Source organism: Xiphias gladius, chromosome 18, assembly GCF_016859285.1.
Source record: "Xiphias gladius isolate SHS-SW01 ecotype Sanya breed wild chromosome 18, ASM1685928v1, whole genome shotgun sequence".
Classification (NCBI taxonomy): domain Eukaryota; kingdom Metazoa; phylum Chordata; class Actinopteri; order Istiophoriformes; family Xiphiidae; genus Xiphias; species Xiphias gladius.
In genome coordinates, this window is record NC_053417.1 from 23,882,800 (window position 1) to 23,903,766 (window position 20,967).

A 20,967-nucleotide genomic window follows, 5' to 3' on the forward strand; every position below is an offset into this window, starting at 1 on the left:
TTGACGAGCTACACACAGGTGAAATTTATGCTTCGCCGGAAGAGTTTTCAAACAGTATTCTTCAGTTCTGCGGGAGAAGAGACTTCAGGGACGAAGAATAACTGGCTGTTTTGGCAAATGTGCGGCTGGTTAACTGCCTCGTCTCTGTTAAAGCTCAGTGCAGCAGCTGCTTCACTGAGCTTTTTCTATGGAACCACCTGGGACTGTCTCATCCAAACGGGGAACAACTGAAGTGTGAAGCCATTGTTCAGTTTTACGGGGGGGTTGTGGCAGCTTAATTTGAGTTCTTTTTTTGTAAAGTTGTGTGTTTATCAAATTGCTTAATTTTTTTTTTTTTAGTGTGTCAAGTAATTAACACCTATAGTAAAAAAAAAAAAGGGAAACAAAGCAAATATTCACATTTCAGAAGCTGGAACAAGTTTTGGAGTTTTTGCTTGAAGAATTACTTAAAAGATCAATCAATTATCAAAATTACTGGCAATGAATTTTCTGTCGGTCATCTAATGGCTTAATCAACTAATCATTTCAGCTTTAGAGTACAGACTCTACCGTGGACAGTGGTGGTCAGTAGGGACCCAACAACAAATGCAGGAGGTTAATCCGGCCGAGCGGTAGCGTCGTATGTGGTCTCAGTCTTCTCATCTGACTCTGTAAGAAAGCGAAAGTGTATTTCCCAAAATGTCAAACTATTCCTTTTTAAGTGCTTTCAGAGGGGGGAAATGTCACAAAGATTTTTATTGACTGAAGTTGTTCGGGAAATCCTACAACTCTCCTCAACAAGTTTTCCACTGCGCGTCGATGGTGGGCTGTGGTTTTCTGATCGAAGCTGCAGGACAGATGATAAACAATTTTTTTTTTTTTTTTTTTTTTCATTCCAGCATGTCTAGTGTTAGAGATGCTGGACTTGTTCAATCAAAACTCAAAGAGAGTAATTTACTCATCTGGGATTTTTTCTGTCTCGCTTTAACCACTTTTTGTTGTACTACATTCCAAACTGTGGGAATATGAGGTTATCGCCAAAGAAAAATAATTTCGTCCTGTTTAAGAGAAAAAAAGAAAAGGAAAAAAAACTTGGCTGCTTTTTTTTTTTTTTTTTTCGGTCTTTCCTTGGCCTATAAAGAATTCCAAAGGAGGATAAATCCAACACTTCACCTTTTATTCTTTCCACCCTATTCTATTTTCTGATTCCCTACTGTATATACATATATGTAGCTATATAATTTTGTGCTCATATAGGGCATTTTGTATGTGATATTCATATTAGGCATAATGGAGGTTGAAACATCTAGTTCCTTCATTCTTCCAGTAGACCTTGAGTCCTCCTCCTCAAGACAACTTTTCTGAGACAACTGTAAACTCAAGTGCCTTTTCTTGTCTCCCACCAATTCATTGACATCCCCTCCACCAGAGTATGGACCAAAGACATCGACCATCCCTAACACCCCCGCCCTCTCTTTCCCCCCCCCTTCACTAAATGGCACACTTTTCATTTAATACTACGAATAAACAGTTTGCAATACTGACGGTGTATGTTTTTGGTTTTTTTTTTTTTTTTTTTTGGGGGGGGGTGTTTGTATGTATATTCACAAGTAATGGAGGGATACTCATCCAATCCGACTGTGTGTCAGCAAACCGGGAGCTGGAGCAGAAGTAACGAGGGGGTTTTTATGTCTCCACGTGTAATGCAGGTATGAGGACAAACTAAGATCAAAACAATTTTAAAAACCCGTATGGAAAACACCATGGACATTTTATATACATACTGTATGTGCAGCCAGCAGAGGGCATCATTACACTTAAAAAACAAAACACAAAAAAAACTTAAAATGGGAGTTTTGGGAGTAAGGTTTGGTGGAGGACCTCATCGTTCAGCAGAGGTGGAAGCAGTATTCAGAATTCTTACTTAAAAGATGTATGTAAAAATATTGTTACAAGTAAAATTAAACATTCATAATACTACCTAAGTAAAAGTACCAAAATCTAAACAGTAAAATGTATTTAAAGTACCAAAAGTAAAAATGCAGAGAAATGGCTCCTGTGACTGATAATACATAAAATTATTGTTAATCCTGATGCATCAGTAGCATTTTACAGTTGTAGCCGCTCGAGGCGGAGCCGGTTCATCTAATTTGTAAACAGTTAAGATAGTTTAGTCCCGTGGTTCCCAACCTAGGCCTCGGTTCCCTCTGTAGGGTCATAAAATAAATCTGCGGATGTGAGAGATGATTAACGGAAGAGGGAAAAACCAAAAACTGTTGTAATTTTGGGGCCGTTTCTCTAATCTCTTCAGATGTTTGTTTCAACCAATAGTTCACGAAACGGCAAAGATTAGAGGGTGAGAGTTTCTGTAGTGGAGCTGCCACCGAACTCATCGACATCTGAAACCTGTCGGGGGGCCCCATGTAGACACTGCAGCCAAATGTTCATTAAGCCCCTTCTACGCGATTTCTTCATTCAACAGATGACGTATTCTGCCTTTGCATAAGGATAAAAAGTACAACATTTGCATTGCTACATGTTATTCTCCGATTCCTTACTTCCACCCTTACACTCAGTGACCACTTTTATTAGGTAAAAATGTCCGTTGCAATTCAGCACAACATACATCTTTATGAAGTTTTTTCACATTCGGTTTTTGTTGACATTGTCAGAAATCTGTAAATACAACTGACGTCAAAGTTTTAAGGTCAGTGTTGTGCAGGACCACATTATATTGAGGTGAGTTTCAATTTTTTTTTTTCTCCTTCCAACTTAAATACACGAGGGGATCAGAATATTAGGAACACCTCTGAATGTGATGTAGTCCAGGACAACGCCATCACTAATGTGGACCTCTGTCTTTAAACCGTTTATAAGGCCTCTGTAGAGATTCATGCATATGTTTGGGTTTTTTCCAACATCTTATATTTAAAGATGTTAACTAGTCAAAAAAAATGTAAATTAAGCAGCCATAGTGGTTGTGAATATTTATCCCGTGGGCTGTTTTTAGAGGACGTGTTGATTTTGTAATTATAGTACAGGAGCGCTGCTTAGACATCGTAGTGACGAGCCGTTTTTTTGTAGTGGGGCCACTTGACCACACGTGGGCTTCAAGGACGTTATAAATATGTATTACTGGACAGGAAACAACATCACACCTATTCTGACAGGAATAGTTGAAAAAAAAAAAAAAAAATTCAATAACTTACAGTCTTCTAATGGCAAATTAGATTAATGCTGCTCTGGTTGAGGAAAAAAGGGAGGCAGATCTTTGAAGTCAAATGAAAGATGGACATTACTCTCAAGGGTTTATAAATGCAAAATTTAAGTTGTCCTTCACAGAATTTATTAGACACTTAAAAGGATTAGTTGCTTTAAAAGTAATGCTTCAACAGACTGTAACAGATGCAACTTCCCACATATGATCTCGCAGAGCACTTAGTGTTAAATATGAAAATGAATTTGTCACCATCCATGGTACTCCTCAGAGACTTTTCTAATCTTAAATGTAATTCTGTGATAAACAGATTTGGATTGTTTTTTAAAAATCTAATTAATTAGAATTAGTTCTAATCAATTAATTCAGCCATTTTTTGGACATAACTGGTCCGTATCTTGTCTTTATTTCATTCCATTTAATTTTCATTTCATATCTTTTAAGTTAAAAAAAAAACAAAAAAAAGATAATTGTTCGATTGTGCTCAAATCCAGTAACAGCAGCGGTGACAGCACAAATAAATAAATCTACACAAAAATGCACTTCACATTCTGAGATTCGTAAGAAATGTTATCTCTGTACTGTTATTGCCTGTGTTTTAACTGCGACTGGAGGTATTAAACCACTGTGGAACGACCCAAAATCTGCCAGCAGATGTTATCAGGCAAACCTGAAACCAAGTACACATAACACTAAAAATTTCACAGGGGAACATGTCACAGAGGGCAAAACACTTAATACATTGTTGAATAGACTTCTCTGAAAGACCATGAGTGTGATCTTTTTCGATAGAGATTTCTCATGTATTCCTGTAAAATATATTTCCTCCTTCCTGGAATTACCACAAAGTATCTTAAAATACTCATGATACATTTATTTCTTTACATGCACCAAAAAGCACACTTCTTTTCTTTCTTAAAAAAAAGGCTCCAAAAATCATAAAATACAAATTAGTTTCCTTTTCTGAAAACCTCAATGAAAAGTACAAATTATGACATTTAAACTGTGCACTGTACAGGTGACAAAGGCCTCCGTTAAGCACTGTACACAATGCAAAAATAAATGCAAATACGTACAAAATGTGACACTAACTCAACTAGCAGAGATCACTTGAAACCTTTCCAGGGGGAACATGTCACGGTACAGCTCACAGCCCCATCACAGAGGGAAACACGGCAGCACCTGTTGAAGGAAGGACAGTGCTTTCAAATCAACTAAGACTGCTTCTCGTGATGCCCTCCCATGCAAACTCATTACTACTTCATCGACACCCGAGTACATCAAAGTCAACGTTACGTCGTACTTTTTGGGCTACCTTGACCATCTCCTGTGTCCGAGTCCGGGACTTTCCAGTCAAGCTGGCGACCTTTTTCATAGAGACCCTTCAGGACCTTCCTCACTTCGTCGTTCCCACCTCCACGACTCAGCTCCAGGTACTTCCTGTACAGCTGCAGAGCGGTGCGTGCGTCCTCTATGCTGTCGTGGGTTTCCCCCTGGATGTTGAGGTCTGTGAACAGGAGTCGCACAATGAAAGGGACAAACAGGAATGACTGGTCATAGTGACTCCTACAGCAGCGTTTCAGCTGTTTAGCATAAATTTAACAGTCACGATGCTAGGGATTAACACCTCGACGCTCCCGCGCAGAAAACACAACAACGCACATTTAAATTATTCATGGAGACAGTTGAGGAAGTAAACAGACCTCAGTATTCAAGCCAAAGGTGAACAAACTAATTCAACTCGATGATTTATTGATCAACTAATGTTTAATTTGACTACCCGTCCTCAGAAGCTTGACATGACAATGTCGGATGATCATTCAGTAGTTAGGTGCAAATGGAAACACTCATAGCTGGCAACAAAAAGCCTTTGCAAGGTGTGATACTAAGTACTGACTTCGTAGGCTACCCAAACTTTTTTACATGCCTCAATTACTCTCATTTTTGTTTTGTTAAGTTCATGAAATAAAAAGTAACAGTGCATGAACATTTGAGGAAAGGCTAATTTTAATGTCGTTTGTTGTATTTATTTCTTTTCAATTAAAAAAAAAAAAAAAAAAATTCAACAAAATATGGACTTTCCCTGAACTTTTGGATACAACAGTACCTGCAGTTGCATTTGGCTTTATTTGCGTCAGCCCTGCACATGTCCTACTTTTTTCATCTTAACTGACCTAAAAAGTACCAGGCGAGAAATCTCAGAGAAATCATCCTTTTACGTGGCAAATGGAAGAGGTAGACTGTGTCGATGACTTGGTCTTTGAGAACCTTAAAAACAGCAACAAACAGAAACAGAAACTTTAGTCTTGAATGCTCAGAGAGAAAATCTGACGTGTAGTGTGATGTTTTTTGTGCTGCCCTGCCATGCAAATAATAGTACTGATGGCAAACCAGGCAACAGAACAAATCTGACTTACAGCAGTTGTTAAACAACATACCAATAAATTAATAACCCGAAAGTCCTTCTGTAAGCCGTGACCAACAAAGCGGACTCCTGTGTCGATAAGGAAGCGCAGCTTTAGGTAGGTGGACTTTAGGGTGGTCAAATGCTTTGAGGAAATCTTTGCATCCAGGTCCCCTGGTTTGATGCCAGAATATTGCGTCAGATAGTCGACCACCTGGAAGAACCAACATTCACAAGTGTTAGGGCTCTAACACAGGAGCAGCCGTTTCACAGGAATAGGTTTGAAAAAGAACTGTACCTCTCCGAGGTTGATATTAGACTCTGCAGCTTTCATCATGACTAATAAATAGACTTTTCTATCAAGTCAGCAGATGGTACTCTGGCCTGGCTACGGGCCAACTAGACAAACAAGGGGACAAGTAATCAATCATCTTGATCTGCGCACAATAAAAGAACATCAAGAAGTGTCCCCTGTCTTTCCTACAGTTTGAGCATCATGTAGTAATTGAACTGCAAACCAAAAAACACACCCGGCTCAACCTCTCCGCTCATCTTTTGTCTGCGATTAATGTTGTGCTTCTCATTTCACAACTTTCAAAAATAGCTTGAACTGACTCCAGGTCGTTCAAATATTTTGCTACTCAATAAACTTCTGACAGCTATTTTGCTTTCTTTTGCTTGGACTCATCAAGTGTATTTTCACGCCTGTGAGCGTATTACCAACACTAACAAAGGGACACACTGTCTAATGACAATGGAGGCAATATGATAGAGGAAGTGATGGGAAAAGGTGTCCTCCCTGCATAATGGTTTGGTCAAGTGTACCCTGTTTCTACAAAATCAGAAAATTCCTGTAAACGTTATATGTATTTTCTGCTGTTGGGCAATCTGTCCTTCTGCGGTCTCTCACCTGCTCTTGAGTGGAGATGTAGTCATCGATGAAGGGCACCCCCTCGTTGGGCCCCTGACCCCTCACACAGGTGATCCTGGCTACAGACATCTGACTGGGCTTGATGGTCGACTTGGTGCCGTCACTGCGCAGTTCTGCCTCTTCCTGCAGACACACACAGGTTTAGTCAGGTTTATTTAAAGTGGATTATCACAAGAGGATGATTTTACAATAAAAACAGTTATCGGTAGGAGCATCTACACACTGTACATTATGGAAATATTGATAGATCGTAGATTTATCGATATAGACTGGTAAAAAAAATTGTTTTTAAAAATTCCACTGAGCACAGCCCAACAAGAAACCTTATTTATAATTCCTTCTTTTTGGAAAACAAGTGCTTCATTCACGCTTATTAGATTTAGACTGGTGGAAATCTGTGTTGAATAACAGTATACCCATGTATTTCTTTGGCAGTATAAGAGAAATCGTTTTTCAGTTCCATTTAGAGCTGAAAAGATTCATCGATCAACAGAAAAATAATCGGCAAACTATTCTGACAGTCGATCAATCATTCGTCCTTTTACAAGCAAAACTAGAGAAAATAAATGCCAAACAACTGCTAATCCCGGCTTGTCAAATGTGAGAATCTGCTGCTTTTTTTAGTCTTAAATTATTATGAATTTAACATTTTTGGGTTTTGGACTGGTGCTCTAACAAAGTAAGACGTCTGAAGACGTCCCCTTTGTCTCTGCGAAGGTATAAAGGGGCATTTTTTCACAGTTTTTGGATCTTTTGTAGACTAAATGGCTGATTGAAAAAAATAACCGAAAGATTAGTCGATAATGAAAATAATCAATAGTTGCAGCCCTAGTTCTGCTATAAAAGAAATCCCTCCGATTCACCTCCCGACCTGTTCAATTTGTCAAATTCTATCATCTAGTTGCAGTTCAGGAAACCACTCAGCCTATTGGTCATGAGAAGATTTTTAAGAGATTTTTTAGTCCAAGCCATTGGACAAGCTGTAAACACTCTAGTCCTCCGCTGTGGTTGGACGACACATGACACACACACCATGGCAGACTGTTTAAAGCAATCCCTGACCTTCAACTCGGGTTTAACTAGAGGATGACGACGATTTCTCTGCCATGTATATGGGTAACCGGGTTTCTAATCAGTTTTTTAAAAATACACATGTACAGCACAAAGACTTCAGAGTACTACACTGATTTAGCCTTGTACTTTTAAAAGAGGATCAAAATCAATGCAGCAGAACCAGAGATATTGTTTGTATTGTTCCATATATTCTTCTATCTTGTCAAAACCTGGGGCCTACATTACACACAATGTGCTGACAGTTCGGTGGGAGATTCGGGTGTTTTATGCAGGTGGCTGCTAATGAACTAAAGTTCACTTCTTTGTAACTCAACACCACCAGATTTTTTTTCACTTTCAAACTTGCAATCTTCAGACTCGACCAGCAATGACTCAATGGCACTTGAGGCAATTTATCTGATTTTGTTCCACACGTTTTGTAGTCACAAAAGGTTTTATAAGAATTTTTGAGTTCCCCTTTAAAGTCAAACTGAAATTACATTTAGTCATTCTTTTTCCTTATTCAAAAATAATGTGTTTTTTAAACTGTACTGTTGTAAGTTTTTTTTCTTAAAGAGGAAGAAAAAAATGGTCTTTGGGGAAATATCAGAATTACACCTTTTTGTCTCCGCCGGCTGGAGGTGCATGTGGGTGTCTGCGTTTGATTGACGATAGCCGACAGGCTGTCAGAGTGCTGGTGTTCAGGAGAGATAAAGTAAACAAACTAGCACTGTAGCTACAAGTCATGGGCAGACAGTGTTTCATTGGTGATAATGACCAGTAAGGACCACACTAGCATCTAACTGGACCAAAGTTAAACCCTTTAAACAGGGTGTAGACATTTGTTATGTTTACACACTGTTTAGTGAGCTGCAGCTGAACAGCCAAATTAGCTATCTACCCCGCAAAATTTGAGCCAGGGAAAGCCACAGTGGAGCAGGTGGATGGAAAGAGAGATTAATACATGCAACAAAGTCCAACTACCACTGAAAGTAACACAAAAGAGCCTCTACAAGTCTAAATACAGTGGTTTCTACTGAATATCAGGCAGTATCTTCTAATACAGTTAAAGGAAGCAAGCCGTGCCTCCAAAATCTAGTCATAGTTGGGGAGAAATCTGATTACTGAGAGCTGTATGTATACATGGATGTACAGTAACCAGGTTACTGAAGTGTATGTAAACTGCATAACCTGATTTTCTCTGAGTAACACGTTTTTTTTCTGTGTGCATGTAAACAGGCCGTGGTGTCGGACTCACCTGATTGAGCGTGACAAACTCTGCATCCAGTCCCACCAAGTCACCAGCCTGCGGCATCTCACTGACCATGAGGGGGATGAAAGTGGCGTGACTCTTCCTCTGCTTCCGCGCCAACGAAGCTTCTGTCAGCAGCACGCTAGCGTCTATGGGATTTTTAACTGAGACAAACAGCAAAGCAGGAGCGGGTAAATGAATCCACTGAATGCGAACCTACAGGTAAAAACTCCAGATTTAATGTCCGGAGACTTACTGCGGAGGTCGTATTTGCTATGGTAGTTCCTTTTGGCATAATATAGAATGGCTGGCACTTTCCAGCTCACGTCAAACTGTGCAGCTTCAGTCTTTGACGAACAAAAGAAAAGACAATATTTTCACATGGCTGCAAACATGACATTTCATTACCATGATTTAAATATGTGGTAAAATATTTACCTTGTCAATTGGCTCAATGAGGAAATCATTGAAAAGGTACCACTGCTGGTGTGTGACTCCCTGAAACAAACGCACGTATCACTTTAAAGGTCAGTTTCAAACACAGATTTGATGTGGCCCAGTATAAAAAACCAACTAACTCTGACTTTGCAGAAGCAGATTCTCTCAGACTGTATTTTCTAATTTAAGCTTCACTCACCTCTTTCCTTTGATGGTAGGTCTCTCCCACTTTGATGTGTGCAACCAAGTTTCCACCTGTGCGAGCGTCCAGGATGTGAGGCACCGTGACCACCAGGTCATACAGAGAGGCGCCCTCCGCCTCTTCGGCAGCACTTAACTGGTGGGAGATGATAAGACGGGTCATTAATTGCATGTCAATCTTAACGCCACAATGAAAAACCAATTATTACATGTTCAGCAAGCAAAAATTAAGAACCAAAATGTGTTTTAATCTAGAAATCAGTTGAAAATCTTTCTCCCTCACCTCCTCTCCTCCAGGCCAGCTGCTAATCTCCAGTCCCTGACTTTTGCTGATGGACATCTTGAGAGCCAGAGGGATCCAGACATGTCGCAGATCCTCTGCCCGAGTGTCAAAGGTGAAGCCTTCCATACTGCATACCTCCTCACCACTGCACAAGGATGTACTGCAAGTGGTGTTTAGACACATTCAACTGATAAAAATGATGTTATTTGTAGAGCTTACACGATAAATCAGATAGACAGAAAAATGAACTGGCAACTAAACTGACAATTTATTAATTGTTTAAATCGATTTTCACACAGAAATGCTAAAAGAATCACAGCTCATGCATTTCAAATGTAAAGTTCTGCTCTTCTTCTCTCATTTATGTCATTGTAAATTGAATATCTATGGGTTTGGGACTATTGTTTGGACAAGACAAGCAATGTGACGACATCTGGGAGATTATGATGGTTATTTCTCAGTGTTTTTCTGATGTTTTATAGACTAAATGATTCATCGATTAATTGAAAACATTAAACGATAATGAAAATAATTGTTCATTTAACCTTTTTTTTTTTTTATATTTAAAAAGGATCTTACTCCAAGCACCACTCGCTGGGCATCGGTGGGGGTTCCTTAGGTTTTACAGGTTCCATCGCCTCTTTTTGCATGGCCTTATTGAAGGCATACTGTGAAGACAACAAAGAAAACAGTTATATAATCCATGTGATTAGCAACATGCCATTTTCAAAGTGTAATTCAAAACTTGTCAGGATGGAAATAAAAACAAAATGAGTGCCATTTACCTCAGCCTGAACCTTCCAGAATTCAGCCTCTTTAGCACTGTTCACCTCACAGTTTATAACCAGAACATCTGGTAGACATCGAATGTTGCGTGTTTGCACCTAGAGTGGTACGCAAAAACATAATCACACTGCAAAATGGATTCAAATCAGGCTAGACTACAAATGTATTATCTGTTAATGTGAACTGCTGATGTGTCTGAATGGGGGCTGTAACTCACTGTGGGCTGATACTTCTCACAGTTTTCACACCACGCCTGAGTGCTCTGCTCCAGACAGATGCTTTTCTTCAGGATCTCAGCAAAGTCATGCTCCTTTATTGTCTTTTCTGACAGGTCAAAGTGAATTGAATATTGTTCAGTGTCAACAAACACGGAACTATTTCATGGTCTTTTTTGCAGACTCTCAGCTCAGCCTTCTGAAGAATATCAATGCACAGTAGCGTGGAAGAGCACCGGGATCTCACCTTGAGAGTTCTGTTCAGGGTAGTGCATGGTGAAGAGCAACGTGAGGGAGGATCGGACCGTCTCCTTGCCACAGCGACACAGGCTGCTGTTCTCAACTTCACATCCAAACAATTTTCCAATGACAGACTCACCAGAGGAGCCCAGAGAGCTGCGAGAAATGGATCATCAACACAACACAAAACAAATAAATGATTACATTTCCCTTAACTTATTTCTGCAAAACCTCTGTCCTCAAATACCTCCAGGCTGTATAGTGGGCATGGCCCAAGTTTTGTTCAGGTAATTATTTGGCTCTACACTAACTTGGACACTGACATCTGTTTTTGTTGGTTGCTCTGACCTGCTGCTGGCTCCCCTGTAGGCCTGCGGACCTTCCTGCTCCTGTGTCTCCTGGTGGAGCTGGGTGAGGATGAAGCGGTTCCAGCTTTGGATTAAGCGACCAAGTCTGGCCTTCCCTGTTTGCTCGTCCGAGTCTGCGAGGATAAGGCCCAGCGCTGACGCTTCAGGGATGGTGCGAAACGCTCGGAGGAAATTACTGGCCTTGAGAAGAGGAGACAGGAGAGGCGGCGTTGGAAAATCTACGTGGTAGACAATGTGCAGCTACAACACAATGTGGACGAAATTTTAACACCTCTGATTTGCCACAGGGATCCACCTACTATTATTCAGAGAAATAATAACAAATAGCTACCTGACATGGATCTCCTCGTGACAAATCCAACATGTGGAAGAGGAAGCCGAGCTCACAGGCCAAACAAAACTCCTTCTGGCACAAATGATTCTGCACTAGACATCGGATTGGCTCCAGGAAATATAATACCTAACATGCCCACACAAAAACAGGAGAACAACAACTCTGCATCAGTAAAAGACAAAAACAACTTTTAAATATTGTTTAAAAAATACATTTCACCAAACAAACAAAAAAGAAGAAGAAAAGTACACTAAACTTTCCTAGTTGCTTACCTGGATCATGCAGTTACAGTAAGCATTGGGGATGTGAGGCTCCAGGCCAGCGAACAAGGTTCTGTTGTAATGTTTGAAGTCAAAGTCCTCTAGTCCGAGTTTAGAGTATTTAATTGTGACCTGATACAGCACAAGGATGTTTTCATCACATAATTCAGCAATCAAAAAAAATATTATAACACAAAAATTAACTAATCATCCAATAAAATATGGCAAATTGTACCTTTCTGTACTTTTTGGGCACCATGTAGAGGTGTGGCTCTTCATCACGTCCAATTGGTGATTCGGGGACCTGGTTGTAATTATCATAATCGAGCTCCACATCTTTAATTTTATAAGGAACCTGAAACCAACAAAGAAAATGGTTTTTAAATAACTGAAAGCAATTTATAAACATGGTACTGACCAAAGCAAAAATCTGGATATTTTCTACATTCAAATATGTAATGGAAAGGGCACAATGCTAAGGCTGTTACCAAAATACACCTTGTAGAAATCTGCCCACGTATTTAATTACTTAGTGTTTCATACATTTTCCAAATGCTGGATTATGTGAAAAGCTACTGTAAAGTAGCTAAAGATGTTCAGTACTGTGCAAAAGTTTTAGGTACTTTAGATGTTTAAGCTCTTATTGATCATTCTATACCATCAGGGAGGCATCTGATCGCTCCCAAATTAATTCTGCAGCATGACAACAACCTCAAACATACATAAAGTCATAAAGAACAATCTTCAGCGACAAGAAAGACAAGTCCTGCAACAGATGGTCTGGCCCCTGCAGGGCCTTGATCTCAACATCATGGAGTCAGTCTGGGAAACAGAAGACACTGAGACTGACTAAATCCATGGGAGGAGAACTGGTGCTGTTTTAAAGGCAAAATATTGATTCAATTTAGGTTTTTTCTGTTTACTGCACTTTTTATGAAGTTAATTGATAAATAGAAACTATTAATGGCATTATTTTTAAAAGCATTCTCACTTTATTTTTTGTATCTTAAACTTTTACACAGTACTGCATGTTGCATGTTTTTACGTGCCTGGTTGCGAGGGCGGGTACGAGGATTTGCTGCATAACCGATGAACCCGACAGTTTTCATTGTGCGCAGGATTTCTGGATCCACCGGAGGAGCTCGTCTGTTGGAAAGAACCATTTTTGGATGAAAAAGCTTAATAAATGGCAGCAGTTAAGAAAAAACACAGGGAACACTAGCCACAAGCCAAATGCTTTAAGTGCTACACACTCAAATGCCAATTTATTATTAGGTACGACTGGCTTAAACTAATGACTATATACACATACACACACACACACACACACATATATACATATACACACATACACACATATATACATACACATGTACACATACTCATGTATACATACATATATATACACATATATATATACATATATGTATACATATAAACATACATACATACATACATATACACATACACACACACACACGCAGTAAAACTATACTGATACCTCTTAAAAACAATAACTGAACAATGATACATTCATGAAGCTAAGATTTATTGCATGGCTGTTGAATTAGACGGCATTACCAAAAAACAAACATCAAAACAAACTTTGAGTCAGATTTTATAACTATTCATTGTTGGTGGTAAAATGTGATTTAATTACTGGAGATGTGTCTCAGCCTGGCCACTCGTATTGTCTTTCAAATTGTTCCATATATCACTCCCAACATTACATACAATAAAGCACTTACATCACTTCAAGAAAATTAGTTAACAATGACAGCAGAAAAGAGAAATCCACAACTTCCACGTTGTGACTAAATATTTTTATGGTGCGAGGAGTGAGATCATACATCTCCATTTTTCATCTGGCTGAAGTTTGATATTACGGTTTCATATTGTTGAGTTGCACAACCAGTTAGAAGGTAAGGCTGGCGATATTCTATATTTCTGCTATTGTCAACAAATCCCTTTAAAAGACAAAAACCAACAATGGTTTAGTCTGTCTCTCAATACTTTCCAACTTCCTTATAATGTTTGTGGCACTCTGGCCCAAGACCTCTGGTTCCTTACTGAAGACGTAAATCTTTAAAAACAGGTCACAAATGTATAGTTTCATTTTTAACAAAGTCTAAATTATTGCCTAAAACAGCTTAGCACTGTAGTTTTCAGCAAACATTACTCAACCAAAAGTAAACAGAGTATATGATGGGAGATATTTTCATTTGTATATAAAGTACACTGGTAACTTACTCAAAACAAACTACACTTTTCAAGTTCAGGGTAAAGACGGAGAACATGTCACCTAGCGAAACACTCATAACACTTATGCTTTTTTAATTCAGCTCTATGGCATAGAGGAATAAGCTATTATCAGGCTTTGGCTACACGGACAATACTTGCTACGAGGATCAATTCATTGTTAGCTTCGGTTTTGTCATGAGATTTGTTGACAATAAGAAAAATGTAGAATATCACCAGACAGGTGGTTTAATTTACATGTAATGTACATTTTTATGTGATGACCATAACCACAGGTAGGTTCAGGATGACTGGAAGTGCAAATGTAACCTTAGTCCTTTTCATGGACAGATTGGATTTGGGAAACACCATAGTCATAGGTTCCTGTCCTGCTTTTTAGTGGGATCATTTCTGTTATCATGTGTTACACACTGTCAAGTCATAAATCAGTGTTCTTACTGTCATTTAGTATTGCCACTAGCAAACATGCAGAATCATCTAGAGTAATTACATATGACTGTTTTACCTGGGGCTGGGTGTAGCCAGGGCAGTGGGCCAGTCTGACAGCAGCGGCTCAGTGCTGGTCAGCGGCATGGGGATGAGCGAGAGGGGCAGCAGGTCATGGTTCCAGTCCAGCTGAGGCAACGTGTCCACAAGGCAAGGCAGAGCAAACTCTGTCTCTCGAGAGTAGTCATTAAATGAAACCTCCGGAGCGTCAGACCACAGGTGCACACATCCCCCAGAGTCCCCGAACGCCAAGGCTTGTTTGCTGGATGAGACGTCAAAACTCATGAGCAACTGGCCCACAGTGTTGACGTGAAAAATGTCCGCCAAACTGGCAAGACCAGTGGGTTCACAGAACTGGCACTGACCTGGAGAAAGAAGCAGGAGGTGGACAAGTATATCTGAGTGACAGGGAACATTTCCACTCGGCTATTTAAGGTTCATCCTATCCATGGTGGAAATGGTTTCTTAACAAAAGTACGTTTAGTCTGGACATTTATGTCCACAGAACATGTACAGGAACAGTATATAGAAAGCATTTCTACTGTAATCCCTTAGGTATTTGAGTGATGCTAAAATATACAGTAAATCTTGGTGTACTCATAAAAAAGCACGAGTCTCAATTATTGACCAAACTCTCTAAGCGACATTTTTACAAGTCAAGAAACAGACAGACTAAGAAATGCGTATAAATGAGACCCCACATTTCCCGACTGATACCTGTCTGTGAGATGATTGCCAGGCGTGACGTGTAGGTAGGAATGAAGCGCAAGAAGAGGGGGTCCACGTGCACCTGAAGTGGAGTTACGGCTCGCATCATGCGGAGGTCATACACCATTAGAAAACGATCGCATGCCAACCCGTTCAATCCTCGGCTGGAGAACCCGCACGCAGCCAGAAGATTTCCATGAACGTCGAAGTCTGAGAGGCTGCCAGAGAACGCATCGAACTCGTGCTCCATCTTGAAAGTACGCAGGTCCCGGAGGGTTATCTTGTTTAAACAGAGGGTGACACAGAGAGTTGTGTAAACCCAAAAAACATATTTCACAAACTGATTTGATCAAGTTATCCTTACCTTCCCAGAAGTGTGCCCACAGAAGAAGAAACGACTGGTTTGACGCATTATTGCCACTCCTGGTACCTCAACAGTGAACTGTCGAGTACAAAACAAAAAAGTAAACAGTCAATCAGTTGCTTTTAAGTAAGTTATTCTTATATAATGTGGCAAATTAAGCCATGTGGTCTCATGTCACATGCATAGGCAGTTGTGGATGTTGATACACTTAATCCCAATGTCTCACCTTTTGAGTTTCTTGAACAGTATTCAGGTCAACTTCAACCGCATAGTTTTGTAATCCACCCATGAGCAACATATTGTTGTCAGTCATGAGGAGACTATGCATATCAGCTCCTTCCTCCATCCTGGAATGCACACAAGTATTAATAATCATAATCTTGACTCAATTACTTCAATGAGAATATATATATATATATTTATATTTATATCAGTACAAGGACATTTGCTCCAGTTAATGTTTAGTGACACTTACGGATAATCAAACATTACAAGGCCCCCACGAGTGTAGCATTTGAGGTTGCACTTAGAGAGGAACAGCACGCCTGTTTCCAAACTCTGAATGTGTCGGATGTCATCTGTTGAGTGCACTTGGAAAGAAGAATACCGGCCCATTGTAGGTCCAAAGAATGAGGTTACATGACCCTGAAGAGAAGAACAAAAGGAATAATGCAGAATGAAATAAATGAAAAGTATTTCTGCATTTTCATTAAACCTGGAGACAACCTGCATGCTTCAGAAACATGCGCCATAATCATAATTCATAATCAAGGCTCTCACTCTGTGGTTTCCCATCCAGAGCATTTCCTCCTGGAGATCAAAATGTGTTGCCGTGACCGGGATGCCAACTTCTGACACTGCACTGTGTAGCTCAGAAAACATCCCCTCCATAAGGTGCACTGGCTCGGGGACTGTCACTGCCAGCCCTTCTGGATCAAGCTCCACACCCTGCAGCAAGTTGGGGTTAAGGTGGGGGTCCATGGAGGGCTCCATACCCGCCTCTAGAGTCCCGTGAAGACTGGGGGGGTACTCACCCATCCCGGCGTCGAGACCTTCAAAGTTCATCATGGGTTCAGCTAAATCAACCTGCAGAGGAATGGCAACTTCTGTGAATACTTATACGAGCCTACCACCCGACCCCACTCGGGTCACAAAGTTATCTCTGTGACCCGAATGTATCCTAATGCATGAGGCACAAACTGGGACTACTACCACCCTAGCTAATAAACATATTCCATTCATTATTTCGTTTGAATAACCAAACGCAAGTATCCGCTCGTATCTTCAGGCTCGCTCTACTGTTAGCTGTGGCTCGGCTAGCAGTAGCGAGCTCCGGAAGCTAACATTAGAGCTACGTGCTAGCAATTGCCTCAGCAGCTAAACTTATATTATTAATTGCTGAAATATGTACGGAAATCTACGCCAATGTTTCTTTACTTGCAACAGCAGTGTCTCACTATAGTATGTGCTCGGCTAGTTGGTTGCCGTTTACGTTGAGCTAATTTAGCTAACGGTAGCATCGTATCAAAGCAGACAGTCGTGCGGCTAAACTGGGCCGCACAAACATCGTTGCCACACACAAAATATCCGTATTACTGAAGACTGTGTGTCACTTAGTTTCGGAAAACCCGAGAGTCTTAATGTCAACGCAAAGTTTGCACCGACCTATTCGTGAAGTGCGGTTCACCGCACAGGAGTCCATGCTCACTTCATTCACAACAATAACACACGTAGAGGAATCGGGGCAGACAGGGGTGCGTTCAAGAGCAGCTACATAGTTTTAGTTGTTTTTGTGAGCAAGGCTGGACTACCGAAGGGCCAAAAGCGGGGGGCCCCCAGACCCCCAGGCTTACTCAACATCATATCTGTCTACATAATTTGATTAATCGCTCATTCTGTCTCAAGTAAAGTATCAACTCCAACAGGTCCTCCGTCCTCCATCATGTGAAAGTTGTGTTTCATCAAATTGCTTTAATCTTTTGTGTGTGTCAAGTAATTAACACACTCCACAAATCTGAGTTACATATAATTATTCCGTCACGGAAGTGCTGCAAGGCTGCAACCAACAATTATCATTAGGTCTGACAGTTAATTCTTTAATAATCGACTGATTGTTCAGCGTATAAAATTACAAAATAAAGAGATAAATGCCCGTCATTATTCCCTCAAGCCCAAGTTAACATAATCAAATTGCTTGTTCTTGTCTGAGCAACGGTCAAACGTCCAAAAATGTTACGTTTACTATCACAGAAAACCGGGAAACCAGCCAATGCTCAGGCTTGAGAAGCTGGTGCCAGTGAATTCCAATTAATTATCTCTCGACTGATCAAGTAATGAGTTAAACATCAGAGCACTGGTTTGCTACTGGGTGCCTGGGGAATTAATGAAGCTAAAATGTCTAACAGGGGTCAACATGGGCCCAACAAGGGCCTCTGGGAGGTTATTGCGACCATGGTTGTGAGTGTCTCAGGTCATTTGAGGGGTCACTTCTTTCTTTTTATTAACTTCATAGTCCATTTCACCGGCTTGACTGACATTCCCTTGATACTGCACTTGACTCCTTGATTGCATGATTAATCCTGTTTTCTACGTATTCATATCAATAATGCTAATTATGTCTGTACCACGGCTGGCTCACCAACTGAGCAGAGCGTGCAAGTAGCTTCGGATCCTCGGGGGCCCCGAGGGCACCAGGTTCACGGCGTAACTATTAGTTTGAGATAATTTGATGAATTGCAAATTTGTAAAGTTGAAACGATTAGTCAATTAATTGATTAGTCGACCGAAAATCGATCGGCAGCTACTTAAATAATCTTTTTTCAAGCAAAAATATTAAATATTCTCTTCTTTGAGCTTCTCAAAGTACTTTTAAAAATGTACGGCTTTTTTCTGTTTTATATTTCTAATCAAACTGAATATCTTGATTTTGAAATCTGATCTTATATCTTGATATCTCGATTTTGGACTGTTGGTCGAAAACAAAACAAGAAATTTGACGATGTCTAATTGGGCTTTAGGAAATTGTAATTTATTCATTTATTTTTCTGAGTTTTCTCACATTTTATAGGCGACACAATTACTCGATTAGTTGAGAAAATAATAAGCACGTTAATCAATAATGAAAATAATCATTAGTTGCAGATATTTGTTTGGAGCTAAAATGATAAAGGCCTTATGGAGGAGCCTAGTGTCAAAAGCTAGTTTTAAAACCATTGTTATTTCTGTTGAAACTGTGTTTACATGGTGCATATTCCATCCCATTTTAATCAAAATATCACAAACTGACACAAAGAAAACCTGGTGCCGGGTAGTACTCCAGCACAGTAGTGCTTGATGGTTTCCGTTGTTCTGGGCAAAATGTAAGGAATCTGCAATATGAAGTCTGCAGTCCAGTATCCTAGGAATTGCACCTATATGGGACAATTATGCCCAGGGCTAACGTTCAGTTCTAGTTCTGGAAGAACTGCGAGCCCATCACAGTTTCCCAGACCCCAAAGTGAACTCTTCAAATGTCTCTTTTTATCCCAAATATTCAGTTTGCAATTATAAAAAATTGAGAAGAACAAATATCCTTACATTGGAGGAGGGAAAAACAAGCATATTTTTTGCATTTTAGCTTTTTAAATGACTCCAAGGATTAATCAGTTATCAAAACAGTTGCTGATTAATTCTTTGTCAGCTGACCAATCGATGGATCGACAAATTGTTTCAGCTCTACTGTGGAGGTCAGGGCGGTGATTGAGCATGTAGCACACGAACGTCTGACTTCATACTGAAGATCTGACTTAAACGCATGTCACAATTGACGTTCACGTTTTTATTGCTACCACAATCTTTCCCAAACCTCAACCAAGTCTTTTAGTTGCCTAACCCTAATCATACCTAACCCATGTTTTATTTGCCATAATCCCGATCCTTCCTGGCCCCTTAACCATACCTGAGTTACCATTCGCAGATAATGCAGAAAGCACAAATTCTAAAAGCACTGGCGGTGGACAAAAGAAGTGGCACTGAATAAAATCCAGTGTCCTGCAGAACCGTCCAGTATGTGGTCTGGCATTTGGAGTGGAAGTCTCCCGTGTGCTCTGATGGGAACTTAAGGCAACACAGAGAGTGGGAGTTTCACATAGTTAATTTTGTCCTGGGACGCCCTACCGAATTAAACCGGCCCAGGTCTCGACAATCTAATAAAATTGCATGTATAGCTTTAGTATAGAGATATGTCGAATAAGCAGCAGTTGAGACATCTTTATTATAAAATCTCAGTGACTTTCCCATAAGAGTAACAATTTCCACTCCAGCAGCAAATTTAGCAGAAGCAAATTAACATGGTGAACATGACGAATAAAAGAAAAGAGAAATAAAAGAGATTGCAACAGTACAACAGGTGATGAGAGACAAATGCATTTTAAAAATATGAATAGTAATAATATATTTTTTTTAAAGTAAGGGGGGTGCTAGAGGTTAATGGTCATTTAGGATGTTGAAGTCGTGACATAAAGCCATTGTTTTCATATCATTTTGTTTAGATTTAGTAGCTACAGGCATCGGTCTGTGTTCATTTGAAATGGAGGGGTAGTAGTGGGCTCTCAGTCTCTTTCCGTCTTTGTCAACGTTTTAAATGGATAAAGAAATAAATGGCGAAAAGGTCCGGTTCCAGCTGGCCAATAAATGTAATCATTACAATCCCTTAACTACGGGCGTATCTCCAGTATCATTTTCTACTGCAAAGAATAACAGAACATTGTGGGGAAAGGTATAGGAAGTATAAGAACATCTTATTCATTCTGAATCCGTTTCTTTCTCTGAAGAAAAAATTCAGTCGAAGTGCAAAGGTTTTTCTCTGGTAGTGAAGGGGGGCAGGTCGCGGATTCAGATGGAAAGTTTGTCCAAGTGGTGCGGCGGCTTCAGTTCATTATCGCCCCAGCATGTAAAGGTTAATCTCACTTCCTCGACATAGCCATAGATGTGAAACTTGATTAGATCCCATTTAGGTTAATTAGTTTATCACCCTCACTGGGATTGTCTATCTCAGACGCACAAACACACACACACACACACACACGCGCGCGCACACAGACACGAAATCATTTCAGATTAAAGTATTATGTCATTAAAGCAGCCACATGTCGCACCTCACTGAGGAAGGGGGATCAGATCAAAACACTTTACGTTTAAAAAGTAAATGT

The 20,967-nt window shown here is 40.1% G+C and overlaps 1 protein-coding gene across 3 annotated transcripts; it reads right to left on the minus strand.

Annotated features, from left to right (window-relative positions):
• Nucleotides 1–3,339: 3,339 nt before the first annotated feature.
• Nucleotides 3,340–17,548, minus strand: pan2 (poly(A) specific ribonuclease subunit PAN2). 3 transcript variants are annotated; one of them, XM_040153486.1, is made up of 27 exons: nucleotides 17,444–17,521; nucleotides 16,813–16,864; nucleotides 16,559–16,726; nucleotides 16,254–16,423; nucleotides 16,005–16,125; nucleotides 15,779–15,856; nucleotides 15,424–15,694; nucleotides 14,726–15,071; nucleotides 13,011–13,107; nucleotides 12,197–12,316; nucleotides 11,974–12,093; nucleotides 11,699–11,827; nucleotides 11,348–11,547; nucleotides 11,007–11,155; nucleotides 10,762–10,868; nucleotides 10,544–10,642; nucleotides 10,338–10,426; nucleotides 9,759–9,918; nucleotides 9,474–9,611; nucleotides 9,275–9,334; nucleotides 9,093–9,183; nucleotides 8,843–9,000; nucleotides 6,511–6,654; nucleotides 5,635–5,814; nucleotides 5,371–5,464; nucleotides 4,500–4,703; nucleotides 3,340–4,378 (listed from the first exon to the last, which is right to left on the minus strand). In XM_040153486.1, the coding sequence occupies exons 3-27, from the start codon at nucleotides 16,667–16,669 to the stop codon at nucleotides 4,344–4,346; spliced, it is 3,471 nt and encodes a 1,156-aa protein (XP_040009420.1). In that variant the 5' UTR covers nucleotides 16,670–16,726; nucleotides 16,813–16,864; nucleotides 17,444–17,521; the 3' UTR covers nucleotides 3,340–4,343. The 3 variants fall into 3 exon arrangements, with proteins under 3 accessions (XP_040009420.1, XP_040009419.1, XP_040009418.1); XM_040153485.1 differs by having other exon boundaries at nucleotides 4,512–4,703; nucleotides 16,559–16,864; nucleotides 17,444–17,548; XM_040153484.1 differs by having other exon boundaries at nucleotides 16,559–16,864; nucleotides 17,444–17,548.
• Between the last annotated feature and the right edge of the window lie 3,419 nt (nucleotides 17,549–20,967).

Coding starts and splice junctions, on each gene's coding strand:
- pan2 (XM_040153484.1), bottom strand. CDS start 16,846: ATGATGAACTTTGAAGGTCTCGACGCCGGGATGGGTGAGTACCCCCCC. Junction 9,335..9,473: donor CCTACCATCAAAGGAAAGAG/GTGAGTGAAGCT, acceptor CGTTTGTTTCAG/GGAGTCACACACCAGCAGTG. Junction 5,815..6,510: donor ACATCTCCACTCAAGAGCAG/GTGAGAGACCGC, acceptor TGGTTCTTCCAG/GTGGTCGACTATCTGACGCA.